This window comes from Oreochromis niloticus, linkage group LG7 (genome assembly GCF_001858045.2).
Source record: "Oreochromis niloticus isolate F11D_XX linkage group LG7, O_niloticus_UMD_NMBU, whole genome shotgun sequence".
Lineage (NCBI taxonomy): Eukaryota > Metazoa > Chordata > Actinopteri > Cichliformes > Cichlidae > Oreochromis > Oreochromis niloticus.
The window spans coordinates 29,874,005-29,889,571 of NC_031972.2; the positions used below are offsets into that span (position 1 = coordinate 29,874,005).

At 41.2% G+C, this 15,567-nt stretch overlaps 1 protein-coding gene across 3 annotated transcripts in view; it reads right to left on the reverse strand.

The window, feature by feature from the left end:
* dpysl2b (dihydropyrimidinase like 2b) overlaps window positions 1–8,509 on the reverse strand; it is a 32,396-nt gene extending 23,887 nt beyond the window's left edge. The window contains exons 1-2 of one of the 3 annotated variants that reach the window (XM_005470401.4): window positions 8,367–8,509; window positions 7,609–8,033 (exon numbers count right to left, since the gene is read on the reverse strand). In XM_005470401.4, the coding sequence (XP_005470458.1) occupies window positions 7,609–7,875 (267 nt within the window). In that variant the 5' untranslated portion in view covers window positions 7,876–8,033; window positions 8,367–8,509. Of the gene's footprint in view, window positions 1–3,729; window positions 4,239–7,608; window positions 8,304–8,366 lie in introns of those variants that run through there. The other 2 variants (XM_003440234.5, XM_005470402.4) reach the window with 2 other exon arrangements.
* Window positions 8,510–15,567: the final 7,058 nt, after the last annotated feature.

Consider the following 15,567-nt stretch of genomic DNA (forward strand, 5'->3'; position numbering starts at 1 on the left):
CCACTGAAATAGAAACTAAACTTCTGTATCTCATTGTACAACTGTATAGTGACAATAAAGGCATTCTATTCTAAACTAGCCTAAATTCCCAATTGAAATGCAAAACTGAATTTAAACTTTCTCTTTGACTAAAAAACTTTAATTAATCTCAAACTTCAAAAAGAATACACTCATTGACCTTTTTCCTGTGACATAGCGTAGCCAGAGGAGCTGCAATACTGTTGCTCAACAGCATTCCCCTCTGCTCAGAAGCTGAATAACAGCAGAGTTCATACACGCTGCACAGTCTCCCTGACTTCTGGCTTTATGAATGGGGGAATTCGGGATGATCCTGAGAGGCGGGAAAAAAAAAAGAAAAGAAAAAAACACCAGGCTGAGTCAGTGGGTGGCTGATTTGGAGCGTGGTGTGTTGTGTGAAGAGAAGGCGCTCCGGGCTGCGTTGAAGGGTGAGATAGCTGCGTGAACTCACTCCAGCCGCGTTTGAAGTAACTACACATGCACTGAACTGTCACCAGAGACACTGCTCTACTAAAGGTATACTACAGTAGCACACTACTTAATGATCCTTCATTTGCTGAGGATTGTAGCCACTGAGACTTTAATCCAGGACAGTCTTATAATAGCCTCGCTCTATTTTTACCTCATTCACTGGAGCTGCATTTAAACAGCCTTCTTGTTCTTGATTTACTTTTATCTGTATTTATAGCCTTCACTGAAATAACTCACCCTCATTCTAGAGCTGAAAGAGCCAATCAATCAATAAATGCATCAAAGGAAATGTAACTGATCGAACCATTTTTTCTGCTTACTAATCAGTTGTGTTTTCATCAAGCAAAAATGAGAAAATATTTTTCCACTTGCAGCATCTCAAGTGCAAACATTACCCAGGTTTTCTTTTCAGGGATTCTTTTTGAATCTGTTCATTTGTTTTCGGATGGATCGACTCTGGGTTTAATCTTTCGAATGCCAGCATGAAGAGTGATAAGCATCTATTAAAGGTTCTGCTCAAGCACCAGTTTAAAGGCCAAATGTAGTCTGTCCACAGTGACGCAAAACAGAGAACAGACTGCAAAATCAGCACATTTGCACTTTATAAATTGATCACATTCCTAATAAATGACACGACTTGTTGACAGACTAAATATTTAACTGTTTCGCCACCAAAACTGTCAACTGTGATGATACCAGTTGTAGAAAGTGATAGATATTCTTTAAATTTGAGGTGGTTCAGGCATCTTAAAGACTCCTGGGTGCCTCCTAGGTGAGGTTTTGTGGGCATGTCCAACTGGTAAGAGACTCCAGCTCAGGGCAGACCCAGGACACACTGGAGATATTATCTCTTTCAGGTGGCTTGGCAATGCTTTAGTAAAGCTAGAGCTGGTCCTTGGGAGAGGTGGTCTGAGCATCTCTGCTTAAACCCATTGGAAATTGAAGGAAAGGATATGTTGTAGTCTCCAAAATTCATATTTAATGGCTAATAATATTTTAAAAAATAAACAGTGTCAGCCCTGCTTGACTATTTGTTCATTTTCAATGATTTTGTTGTATGAATCTGGTTCTGAAATCACACAGAAGCACCAAGTCCAGGTGGTGAACTTGCAGAGGTTCATTCATATTTAATGAGAGCCACCTTAAGTCTGTCCCTGTCTGTGCAGCTGACCCATGTCCATCTGGCTAAACTGTTCTATGGAGCCCAGTGCTCCACCCAGTTCAATGAAAAGATTCAAATTCAGTAAAACATGTAATTCAAACTGATTTGAGTGGTCTATGAAGAAAGGTGTGGAAGGCAAGGGGCTCATTTGCATCTACTTCAGCATTTGCTGTTTAGTTTTAATTCAATGTAACCTTCATTTCCTCTTGAGTGTCTTCTTGGTTTAATAAGGTCATCCACGCCTCACAATAATGCCTTTTCAGTGATGAAGCCCAGCAGGTCCACAGGAACCAACCAGAATGCTACTTTCCAGCATCTACAGTTTACAGTTCCAGTAACATATTCCTCACATTCTCCTCTGATCACTGTGCTAGATCTTCAAGAGATCCCCTCTGTCTCTGACTCATTTCTTATGTCTTTCATGCTCTGTTTAAGAATAGACAGTCTATCCATTTAGGTCTGACTACAACACCCACTAATCCTCTGATCTTTCCACCATCCGTCTGCTGCATCTCAAGCAGTTAAGAGAGAGAACTGAGGAAAATTATTCACGTGAGAGGTTGCCAGTTATCACCAAGTGATGTATGATATTAACACAGAGGAGAATTTTTCATATTATTGCTAGAAATATATATGAAACCTGAGCTTAAGCATCAATTTTTCCATGATGTGTGTACATACATATACACGTGTGTCTCTTTTAAAGAACTATTATTTCTGTTTATCCGCTTAAATTTGAAGTTGTTGAGAGCTCCATGAACAGTCGACCACTTACACGCTCCAAATACTGTTTGCTTTTGCTACCATGACACAAAAGGTTAACAGCTCTGCATAATGTGGGTCAGGCGGTGGCTCTGAAATAACTCTGACAGAGAAAGCTCCAATCAATCGATTAGCTGATCAAAAGAAAACTTTATTGAATAAAACAATTCTTATAATCTACTAATCAGCACATATCTCAGAACCAAACATGTGACCCTAATCATGCTTGTGCTATGATCTCCTCAAACTGAAGAGGTTTTCCTAGCTTGGTGAAAACTCTGGGGAGCGTGGGCCTGCTAGATAACAGGATAATGATGCTTCATATCCTGCTGCTTGAATGGTTTGTTTAGTAAGCCCACAATTAGAAGGCACAGATCCATCTGTATGGCTTTCAAACAGGCTCTTCTGGGTCACTCTTCACCATTGTTTCAGCTCATTAACATCAGGATGAAAAGGCAGTGACCTCCTCCCTGATCAACTCTGCCTATATGCATCTTCCCTTCATTACACAGCTGAAAGAGAGGCATGGAAGGAAATAGGACCCACTGTCCCCTCCCTTCCCTGGCTCCCCTCCCTTCCCCTCCCTATTCTCCACTTTCCATTGAAGCACCACATCCCTGCAGCTTCGCTATGAATTCGGGGAAATAATCTCGTCCACAATGACACACTGAATGTGTCTTAAATCCTACTGTCCCTCCTAAACGGCAATGTATATATATTTGTATATATCAAGGATGGCTTTAAAAAAGGAAAGGAGGGCTGAGGTTAAAAGAAACAGCCGGGTACTGAGCCGTGGAGCGGATGCAGGGAAGCATTTGCTCCACCAGTTGGTGTGCAGTGATACCCGGCCACCAGACACAGTATAACAAAGACCACCGGCGTGAAATCTCAACTGTCATGCATGGCACGGAAGAAGAATGGCAGGGGTGGCGTGAATGTGCACAAACAATGGATATTCTAATGTAAAGCGAGAGCTCGGGTTTATCCGGACATAAGCACTTGTCGCAAAGATGCTGCAAAAAAAAAAAACAAAACCCGAAAATTTTCAGCCTCACCACACTATCGCTGGCCTCGCTGATTTCTCGACCCTCGTGTGCTTTTGAAACAGAAAACCATCTGCAAAACGCTTTTATTTTATTTTGGAATTTCTTTTAGGAGATCAACTCTTGCGCCATTGCCCTGGATCGTCGAGGAGCGCAGCGGCGCAGGGACCATGCCGCCCCGGTGACATTCTGCACCCACACCCCGCAGGCCCACACCAGCCAGGCTGGACCCACTCACTGACACTCTAAACGTGAAAACATCCGAGCACTCACTGTGATGCGGGGAATGTTCTTTTTGCCTTGGTAGCCAGACATCTTCACCGGTGTTTCGTGTGCGCCGCAGACCGCTAGAAATGCAAACGGGACGGATTACCGCTGGCCGCCGGGCTGTAGTGAGGATGATGGTGATGAAGATGATAAGGAGGAAGACTACACAGACACGGGTGATCTGCAGGAGGCCACAGACGTGAAGAATCAAACTATCGCTCAACTCCGGATCCTGGCAGCCTCCCGGTCTCCGCCGATGCACCAAACCGTTCCTTCCCAGACGGAGTCAGACAAGAGGGGAGGGAGGGACCGCTCGAGAGCCTCTTCCCAATAAAAGAACCCCACGGAGCATGCGCAGAGCCTCGCCCTGCTCCATTGACAGCAGAGAAACACACTAATGCCATCAATTGCTTTCGCCGGATTAGGGAAGGCAGGCAAGCAGGGAGTGCAGCCTGCAAACATCCACCGAAGGAACAAATGAAGAAACAGCCAGCAGCCATCTTACCTCACATTATCTGCTGTGTGCCTGAAGGTGGGGGTGTTATTAGAGCGAGCAAGAGCTCAGGCTCAGGCAGGGTGACGTGATTTCACCTGTTTCCAGCTCTGATCAACTTGAATGGTTCTCGATACAAGTTGGGATTACAGCACTACTTGAGAAATGGGTAAAACTGGAATCACGGGAATGGAAATTTGGCCTTTTGTGTATTTGGCAAATGCTGACAGACAAAATAGACAAAATTGTTCGAGATTTAATTAGTGTTTACATTTTTATTTTAATCAAAGACAGATCGAGAAGAGTTCACTTCATAGTAAAAGAAATGTGATAAACTGTGCTTTAATTTTTAAAATGTACTTCCTCTCTTACTAAGAGGATACAGCTAACTTTATTATTTATCTATAACAGGCTAAAGCAGTGTGAGATTACCAAAAGTAGTCAATTGAGCTTAACCAGATATATTTTGTACTCAGAGGATCTCAGCTAAATTTTGTTTCGTGTTTATTTATAAATAGAAAAAAATTATTTATGTATTTGAACTGACACAGTTCCTTTAAGACCAAAGTTTAAAAACCATTTGTAGTTTTTATCTCTGTGTTTACACCTGATTTTAAAATGCATTTTGGGAAATAAGATTATAAGTAGACAGCAGCAAATATACACTCACCAGACACTTTATTAGGTACACCTGTTTGGCTGCTTGTTCAGTCAAATACCTAATCAGCTGATTACATGGCAACAAGTCAACTCACTGAGGCATGTTGACGTGGTCAAGATGACCTGCTGAAGTTCAAGCCGAGCATCAGAATGAGAAAGAAAGGTGATTTAAGTGACTTTATATGAGGCATGATTGCTGGTGCCAGACGGGATGGTATCATCATTTAGAAAACTGCCCACTCCCACACAACTATCTCCAGGGTTTACAGAGGATAGTCCAAAAACAGACAAAGTGTCAGAGATCAGAGGAGAACGCATCAAACTTTAAAGCAAAAGACCACGCTGCATGCTGCTTCTGTGAGCTAAGAACAGGAAGCTAAAGCTACAGTTCAGCTTACTAAAATTAAACAATAGAAGATTTAAAAAATGTTGCCTTGACTGATAAGCCTCAACTTCTGCTGTGACATCCAGATGTTAGGGTCAAAATTTGGTGTAAATCCTTAAAGCATGGCCTCCACGGTCTTCCGCTAAGCATAAGGATTCTTTATGGAACAGTAGATTCACATCTTGATGTGCAGCTGATCAGCCACAGGACTTACCAAAGTAGTCTGTGATGCTTTTGTCCTGATGTGTCCCTGACAAGAACGTAACAGGAAAATATGTCGTCAGTGTAGCATGTGGTGTTTCTTTTTTGTCTTGCCATGGATGTGGATGACATTTTCCTGACAGCCACAACAGCTGGTATAACCATTACTTTGTTTTCTTAATGAGCGAGGGATAGACAAAAGAGACAGTGTCCTTTGACCTTCCAGTGGAAGTGGTGAAGCCGGTTGTGAAATTTGTACAGAAGCCTTGGAGACGCGTGATAAACAGTTGTAAACAGCCATCCGCATGTAATCAGATTGCCCATGGTGCATTGAAAAACAACTGCAAACAGAGTCCTTAAGGCAAGAAATTGCTATTCAAAGTTCATTTGTTGTATAAATGTTTGTAAAACCACAGTAAAAGTTGTCAATTCAGTCACAAATTCAGTTTTTACTTATTCTTTTTCTTATTTTCTTATTTTGAATAGCCATATTAAAGAGGGCCAAATTTTAACATAATGAGTTTACATGTTATGTAAGTACATGTATCCCCATGAGACAAAAGCTCAGGCTTCAGACTGCTCTAACAACATGTTTCAGACAGTTTTTTATGCTCTTGGCTCCGTATGACATCATAGAGAGATGGTGAAATATGGTGATCTCAGGCAAACAGCTCCACCTACCTGCTCTTCAAACCTTCTGTTTACCACTGATCACCAATCAGAGGAAAGCTGGTTTAAAAGGAGGCTAAAGGGAGTTACGTGCCTTGTTTCAGACAGAGGATCTGCACAAAGGTTCAATATGAGATAGAGAAAGATTATTCTAAATTGTGACTTGTGCAAAGCTACTCTAGTAGAGTCCATGGATTCAAATATGGAGCTGGAAATCAGTAGTAAAAAAAATCAAAGTAAACAGTGTAAACATTTACATGAATTCAATAGAGATTTATCTTAACATGTTATTAATTAAGTCTGCAAAGCTTACTTGGGGTGTACAGTAAATGGTGTGGATTACAAAGTGCAATGTGTGCCTCTGAAATTGAGTGGAGCAGAAGTAAAAGTGGAAATTGCGAGTGCAGCAAACCCACATTTACACACAATAGCTGAGTAAACATGCACTGCAGCGCTGTTGTGTCGCATTTTATCCACCAGTCCTAAAATGTCAGCTTGCTTTTGAAGAACGCAACGCTGAAATGCATCTCCTGTAGTAATGATATCACTGATATTGAAGATCACATCAATTAAGTCTGTGAAGTCTGTGTTTGTGAAGTAAGCTCTCGCATCAGAAAAGTGAAGAGCAACTAACTTATCATATATGACTTGAAGAGATGGAAGAGAGTAAGGAGTGGGTTGTGTGGCGAATGCTTCCGATCAATATGTAACATGATAAAAGGGCTCAACACCAACGCCCAAAGCTTTTAACAGCATCCTGAGTGCTCGAGTATTAAGTAAAGGAAGTACAGATGTGGGTTGACCACCAATCACTAAAACCTTAATAACTGCTTGAAGCAGCAGTAAAATACGTGATAGATTTTCCTGCAAGTCATGCAGGTCAGGTTGAGCCTGTCCATCAACTCAGTTCTGCTGTTAAAAGAACGAGAGATCTCAAGGGCAGTAATGCTGCAATGGTCCAACCCTGCATCACCTTACAAAAGCAACCAGGCTGATGTGTTCACATAGGTGTGCCTCCTATTTAAATCATGTCATGGTAGATGACACACATGTTTATTTTTTCTTTCTCGTGCAGACCTGTTAACAGTGTTTCCTTTACCAACAGCCAGCTGCACTGTGCTGTTAAGGACTCTGACTAACAGAGCCACTCCCTCTGGCATTTCTGCATGGTGGGCCCTCTAACTGAGGGCCAGCGACTCTGTTACATCATAATGCTTTCTGGGAAATGTAGTCACGGCAAGTTGTCTGGCATAAATTGGATGTGTATGCTTAAACAAACTCTGCTGAGTGGCAAAGGCTCTGTGACTGATGCGATTTTAGATGAAAAATGGCGCGGGTGTGTGCAAAAAGCTGAATGTTGGATGAAATAAATGAGAGCTGGAATGATAAATGTAGAGAAAGAAAGACAAAAGGAGGAAGACTGGGAAAGAGAGGTGTAAAATATACACAATCGGCATGCAAAATCGGAGAAAATTACCCGTTTATCATCGAGATTCTGCAGAGCCTCTTTCCCTGTGCTCTCCCTTATCTCTACCTTCCTCGGCTGGGAGATGTCGGTCTGTCGGTCAATGACTCGCCCGTCACTCCTGCCCCTGCACGCCGAGAGTGCATCAAAGTCCAGCGTCTTGCTGTCCGAGGAGCCTTCCACTGGACAGAACACGCCACAGAATTTCTGCCTGGGCCTAGCCGGGCTGTCGGAGCCCATCCTCTGAAAGAAAGCTGGCACTTCCCCGGCGGTCGACATCCCTTCCAGGCGGTTGGTTGTGATTGGGTTTAGCGGGGTGTAGCTGCACAGATGCTCGGAGTCTCAGCTTGTTGTGTTGTCCTTTTTTTATCCTTCCCTCAGCTCTGTGCGTTTAGACAGCCACCGCCTTTGCCGGTTTTCAATCGCAGGTGGTCGCACTGTGACCAAAGCGGAAAAAAATCAGTAAAGCTAATGCTGCTCGAGAAAAAAAACACACACTCTCACTGTGGAGAGAGAAGTGCAACATGCATCCACGCAATATCTGATATTAGGGAAAGATGTGAGAAAGCCTTCTGCTATATTGCTTGTCAGTGATTCCGCCACAGATCAGCAACAATTCTGATTTGCTTACTCATGAGTCTAAATTAGCTCCTTGCCCACAGCTGTTTGAGTTATAAATCAGCATATGAGGGAGAGACCTACAGTCTGGCTTTGTCACAAAGAGATCCTATAGGGGTGGAGGAGGATGATGCTTGCCGATGAGGGATTACCTGTAGCCCGAATGAAACCGTCCAGACTGGCGCTATCGGGAGCGCATCACAGCTGAATGTCCGGAAATATTGCACTTGTCCAAAATGAAGACTTGTTCGCTGTAGCTTTATTTTACCCGGAGACCGTGTCCTCGCAGCTGTCCTGCACGCCAGAGAGCTGTGTAATGTAATAATTAAAGCGTGGCGTGCAGTCTTTAAATGTCTCTGCAGGGCGTCTCTATCGGATGTTTGAGGTCAAGAGTGGCCCAGCACCATGGAGAGTTCCCCAGAGTCACACCCAGTCCAACAATGAGGGTCGCTGTCCCTTCAGCACCACACTCCGGGCTCCAACACACACACACTCCTCAGGTATGTCCAGCACTTGCTCAAGTTTCAACTCCAGCTTCCATTTGATTTGTAGTCAAATCATATAGCTCAGCCACTTACGGGGAAAAGACGTGGGGACATGTGGACGCTCTCTCCCCGTTATTACAAGTTACTTAAATGATTTGAGCTGTTATTATTTATTTAGTTTGTCTTTTATCTGTTTCTTTTACTTTTACCACTTCCTACAGGACATATGGCAGCCCCAAGCAACGTAATGTACGTAAAGTGTGTGACATCATGTTTTCCATGTAAGCCCCACCCCTTCAAAACTAACCAGACCCATATAGAGGAATACAATTTCAATTAGGAAAATACAGAATTCCACATTTTGTTTCGAAACTACCAATTTCTCACCTTTAACGCAAGGGTAATGATGACTTTCTCAGCTCTGCCACAACTTCAGCCTTGTGATTCAGCTGTTTTCCTCAAAGCTACATGGTTGAAATTTCATAATGCGATGAAAATATGGTTTATTTCTGATATATAAAGCAGCAGAAAATACTTTATCAAACCTAAATAAGCCATTAGTTATAAGTTACACATCCTTTACTAAGGAGAATCTATTAGAAAGGGATGCTATTATTCTTCTATAAAACTGGCCTGTAATATTTTACTCAAACTGCACATAGTAAGCTAATTCTCTGTGGGAAGCTCAAATATCCCAACAGCCAAACAGATAAATACGATGCAGAGTTTTAGAGAACCATAGTTGAAACACATGAGTATTGTGCATAGTTTTGCTAAAGGTGTCTTAAGGTATCATCAGTGTCCTGCGTTGAAGGAACTTAAGCCAGAGGAAATCAAAATAACAGTTCCTGCTGTCTTTTCTGCTTGCATTTAAGTTTTACTCTTCGCACCATTCTGCCTGGAAATCTCTGATCCTAACACGATTTTCTTCCAGTTGGCATGTTTTGGTATCAAACCCAATGGCAGAGACACGGTCACATTTGTAAGAAAATGCTGCACCTACAATAACTCCAATATTATTAGATCGATTATTACCCCTGCAAAATCCTGCAGTGCATAACTTTGTGTTTAACTTTCCATACGCAGCATGGTTTCAGATTATTTTCTGCCACATTCATTTGATGCATGAGACTGACATGGTTTGCTTACTGCATTTTTTTATGATCACTCTGCAGCTACACTGTACTAAAAGCTTAATACTGATAGATAGATAGATAGATAGATAGATAGATAGATAGATAGATAGATAGATAGATAGATAGATAGATAGATAGATTCTAAGGTTCTTCTTTAGACATTGTCTATCTTTTCCTCCCCTTTTCAGTCCAGTCCTCGTACTTGACCATTTTTAGACCTCTGAATCACTGAAGCACTGAAAAATATTGAATGATTCTTAATAGATGAACCAGTGTCTACACATAACAGACAACTCAGCAAAGAACCAAGTTTAAATTGCATCTTTAAATACTTTGTTACTAACAATTTGTCACAAAAAAACCTACTTTGTTCCTATTTCTTCATGTGAATGTAGGAAAAATGCCAAAGAAAACAAGGTGATTCCCAAAGAGCTATTAGCTCAAAACTCGGCATGTCTTGCTATGGTGTGAAATGTATTCTTAAAAAATGGAAAAAACTGGACAAGTGGAAGAAGTGGCAGCTCTAAATATATATCTTAAAGTGATGTCCTTAAGAAATATGGTAAAGAGCAGAGACCTGACACAATACCTGAGAGATGAATCAGGCCCTTCATTTTGATCCAGCTGCTATTTGCCAGTGTCTCATAAGAAGTGGTATCAATGGAAGGCTGGATGTCAAGAAGTCATTTTTAAGAATGGGAACCTTGAAAAGGCTGAGGTATACCTAATTACAGAAGAACTGTACTGAAAAAGTAACAACAGTCAGTACCAACAGGTCTAAGGGGTGAAATCAAATGTAAAACCTTTGGTTTAAATCATCATCAGTATGTATTAGTATGTAACCTGGTTCTCCTGAAAGCCCATTGTTCTGGGTCCCTGCAGTATTTGTCATCAAAAAGAAAAAAAGTAGTTCACTAAAAAGGGCCACCTACCACTACAGTGACTAAATTGAATGCAGGATTTTTTGTGCCCAATTTCCTTTGCCTCACATTGGGTAGTCCAATTCCAAATCAACACTTAAGGGGTTAATCCTGTGAGGTTTAATCCCCTAACATTGTGCTGTCTTGAAAATTGTTTTCCCAGGTTTTTGGTGATGACTCTAACAAACAAATAAACAAGCAGTTTAAATTTCTTCCAAGAATAAGTTATTTAGTATTTTCTTCCAAAACACGGGGCTGGGGTTAGCGTAGGGTACTTGCCATACATAGAACTCCCATGGTTAAATATTAGATCTCAGTATATACAGTAATTACTTACCTTTAAATAGCCTTGTAACGCTGTTTGTGGACATTGGAAAACAATACATAAAAGTAGTAACTTTTCTTTCATGAAGACCATTTCTCCCGACCAACACAGCAACAAACGCTTTAACACTACAAAGAGTCATAAATGTAATTATAGATAATGCAAGCGCATGACTAAAGTGTGGTTTAGCTTAACACCAGGAAATTGTGTGGTTTAAAAATATCATACTTAACTCACCAAGTGAAGTCACATGAAAAACATTCACGTAGCTTGTACAGATTTATATATATGACCTATATATGTGTTGCTAGAGGTTAAGTGAAGGGTTTATAAAGAACGTTTGCAGATGAGCCTTACAGAGAACAGATGCTTTTGAGGTATAAATAAATCAGTGTTGTATGGTGATCAATAAGACTGGGCTGTAACAGCTGATTCTAATAACACGTTGTTGATTCCTGACTTCCAGCATGACAGACAAAAGCTCTCCTGCACAAGAGTCCGTGTCTGCGCAGTTTCCATAACAACGTGGTGGGCAGCAAATGGCTTTCCTGCTACTATTCCCTCTCCCAGAGGGCTGCAGAGTGTGTGTGTGTGTGTGTGGGCGGGTGGTCATTCCTGCAGGAAGATGGCAAAGTCTGATTTCTGAATGTCAGCAGTGGCTTCTGAAAGGTGAACTTGTCTGGGGTACAGCCACACCTAAAGGCCAAGACTGTGCCCTGACACCCCCACACGCCCTGTCTTTATCCTGAACTGTCTTTACACGAAGCAAAAAAAAGTCCCCTGCCGAGAGCAGAGCAAGGGGCGGGGGTGGGGGGGCAGCGTTAGATAATTAGAAGGGAAAGTTGGCGGGGTGCCCGATAAACAGTTGGAAGAGGCACAGGGAGAGTCTGGTCTCTGGACAGGAAGGGCACGGCTCTGGCATCCAGGAACAGATGTAGGACAAGCAGGGAGATCAGCAGTACGAGTGGATTCTCTAATCGGCTGCTCCAACCCAAACATACTTATTGGATTAGATTATTAGCCCTGTTCAGTTCAATTTACACAGCACTTTGTCAGTTTTGAGGGCAGCGAGTTTGATACTATGGGGGAGGAATGGAAACCTAGACTTTTCAGGAAACCCAACTCACTGAACATGGGTCATCACTGAGCTGGTGCTAATTTATCATAAAAAGAAAAGCACAGATGAAGAATCTGCTGCCTGATTTTGCATAGTTTTCTCTACAAATGACATGGTTTCCAGCATCAGTGTAATGAAGTAGGCTTAGAAAAGTCCAAATGAAATCAGAGAAGCTGGAAGGTTTGGGGGAACTGGTTGTATAAGACTCTGTGTCTATGGAATCATTCAAAATTTCCCCATAAAGTTCAACACTCATTGTTTTTCTGCTACAACAGAACTTTTGCAACTTACACGGGAAAATATTATTCTAATAGAAAGAAGTTACAAGGGTTATGTGAAGAGAATGAATTTTTAAATATTATCATCTACTGTACATTCAAATACCATTAAAATGTTAGCCTAGCAGCCAGGTTGATATCTTACACTGAAGAGGCACAGACACTGATGTAATGGAGGTCTTTTGTTTTGTTTTGTTTTAATGAATTGTAGATTGAAGTAGGCAAAATTGTGCTTTCCAGTCACTGAATGTTATTCTTTGCTTATTCTTTGCTCATCAGCAGAATCATACACAACAACCCACTGATGTCTCTGAGAAGTTGAGTGTGCCAGCTGAAATCTTGGTATAAAAATGGGAATTCAGTTAGTTGAACAGTGTAACTGTGTATCACTTATAAAGCTGTTGAAATTACTAGTTATCCATTAAGAAATTACGATAAAGCTCATAAGATAAACTGAAGTTTATGCTGTTAAAATGTGTCTTTGTGCAGATGTTTCCAAACACGGATTAAGAGTACAGCTCAGGTTGGTGTGACAGAGGAGGATGCTAGGAATTGGGTGAGATGGAGGGAGATATTCCACTGTTGTGACCCCTGAAGGGAACAGCTGAAAGACAAAGAAGAAGACTGAGTAAACACGTATTTATACCATTTATTCAAGTTAATGTCATAATCCTAAAGTCTTAGCATGGAAATACTTCAATAAAATACAAGTACATTAAAACTTTACTTTAGTAAAGTACTTTAATAAGTTACATTCCACCTCTGATTCTGTCTGTGTTTTTATTTGGGAGTTTTGGGCATTGTAACCCTAACAATACTCTAGACCAATATCAGTGGGTGGGAGGAGAATCGGGAAGTGACCCCACCACTCGAAGGAAATCCCCCTCATATCAGTATATGAACATAAATAAGATCGGACAATACAGATACTTAAAGGAGCCTTCTGCTTACTGAAGACTTTTCTTTTCAAAATAAGAAAATAAAAATGCTTACAATAAGTACAAAAAAAGGTAATTTCAGTAGGAAGTGGGAAATGAGTGGAAATGAGTAACTGATGGAAACAAGCAGGAGGACAGACACCCTGATCAAACCTGTTGGGCTGTGTGTTTTGTTCTGTGTTTCAGTGTCTTTATGTGCTGCTGCAGTGTATTCTGCTGAATCCTTAGAAGAAGGGGAAGAAAGTCTCCTTACAAGAGGGAGAGATGGAGCTGGCCACCACCCTGTAACCCATGGTAACACCATCAGCTGCAGTGGGAGGGGCTATGTGTCACACTGTGTCCGGATTGGCTGGGAACAGGTGTGCTGAGGTTCCATATAGGGAAGATGGAGGAGGATCGGTGGAAGTATTGTTGGGTTGGGGTGGATGGGGCTGCCTTCAGATCAATTATTTTATTGTCTGTGATTATTCTGTGTGGGGTTTTTCTGCTACTTTGGATTATCCAAACTTCTGGTATTTCTACAGCTTGACCAAAATATCCCTTAGAAACCTGTAGAGTGCCACATCATCCTGTTTCGTGCAGGATGAGATGATCTTCTCTTGTGTTACTTTTGACACTTTTGCTTCATTACAGGAGACGCCATTCACAGTCTGTGTGTAAACATCTTCTAGCTGGAGTTTGAAACCAGATCCTGAATCTCAATCAGCTGATCATGAACCAGAGTCTGGAGAATCAAATGTCTTTGCATCACAGATCAGTAGGAATTTTGCAGAATAGCAGCTTCCCTTTACAACCAGTAAATACAACTAGTAAATTTCCCAGATGTTAAACTGATTAAGTGGGCTAAGTGCACTTCTGTATATTATGTTTACTACTTAAGTTAAATTACTTTATATCAATTAGGTTATTCTAAGTCATTCAGAAGCTCATTACAGTAACTAAGTGCCATGATCAAAGAAATCCAGCCATCCATTAGCTAAACCTACTTTATCCTTGAAAGGCATGTCGGCCTGGAGCATATCCCAGCTGCCACTGGGCAAGACAGCCACGCAGGCTCATGCCAAAGGTCGATTTAGAATCACTCATTAAGCTAACTGGCTTTGAACTGTGAGAAGAGAAAACATACAAACGCTGCAAAGAAAGGCCACAACTGACTAGCGCATTCAAACTCTGAATTTTGATCGATTATTTTTAGAACTAAAACTGCGATCTCTTACATTTAAACTTTGTGTTGGCTGTTGATATTCACTGCTGGTCCTCTGACCACACTGAAGCAGTTTAAACAGATGGATAAGATAATGAGGTTCATGTACCCTGACTGCTTCTGACAATTTTGTTTTTGTGGTATTATCTAAACTATTGAGGAAAAGATTGCTTTAGGCCATTTGGGTAAAGTGAGCTCATAGTCATGTTCAACAAGTTTGAGATTACTTGAGTTTTGTTGCGTTATCCTTCTAGAAGCAGCCATCAAAAGATGGGAAAACTGTGGTCATAAAGGGATGGAAATGGTCGGCAACAATACTCAGGTAATGTGTGACATTTACATGATGCTCACCAAATACCAAGGCTGTTAAAGCATACATCACACCATTACACCTGAAACTTCAATACAAGGTAGATCCACGTTTTCGCTATATTTTGACCCTTCCATCCAAACATCACAGCAGAAATCAAGACTCATCAAACTAGCCAACATTTTTCCAAACTTCTGGTATAGAATTTTTATAGTCTATCCACTTCAAGGTTCAATACATTGTGCATTCAGATATGCCCTTCTACCTGCCTTGGTTGTAAAAACCTTTCAGTAGCTCAGCAGTTTCTGAGATATTGTGACCAGCCCATCTGGTTTAAGTTGCTTAAATCACCTGTCTTCCCCATTCTGATCCTCAGTTTACACTTCAGCAGGTCCTGATCATATGTACAGGCTAAATGCATTAGGTTGCTGCCATGTGACTGGGTGATTAGACTACTTTAAAAATCTTCAAAAGATTAATTTAAATATTGAAAAGCCAACATCAAAACAAAGCAGTTGAAAATGACCTGAATATCCAGTTGAGGTTTGTAAGAACTGTAAGGTGGTTCCTCTTTCCTAAAATAAGATTTAAACTTCAGGTTGTCAACTTTCAAGATAAAGAAAAAGAAAGTACAGTCATA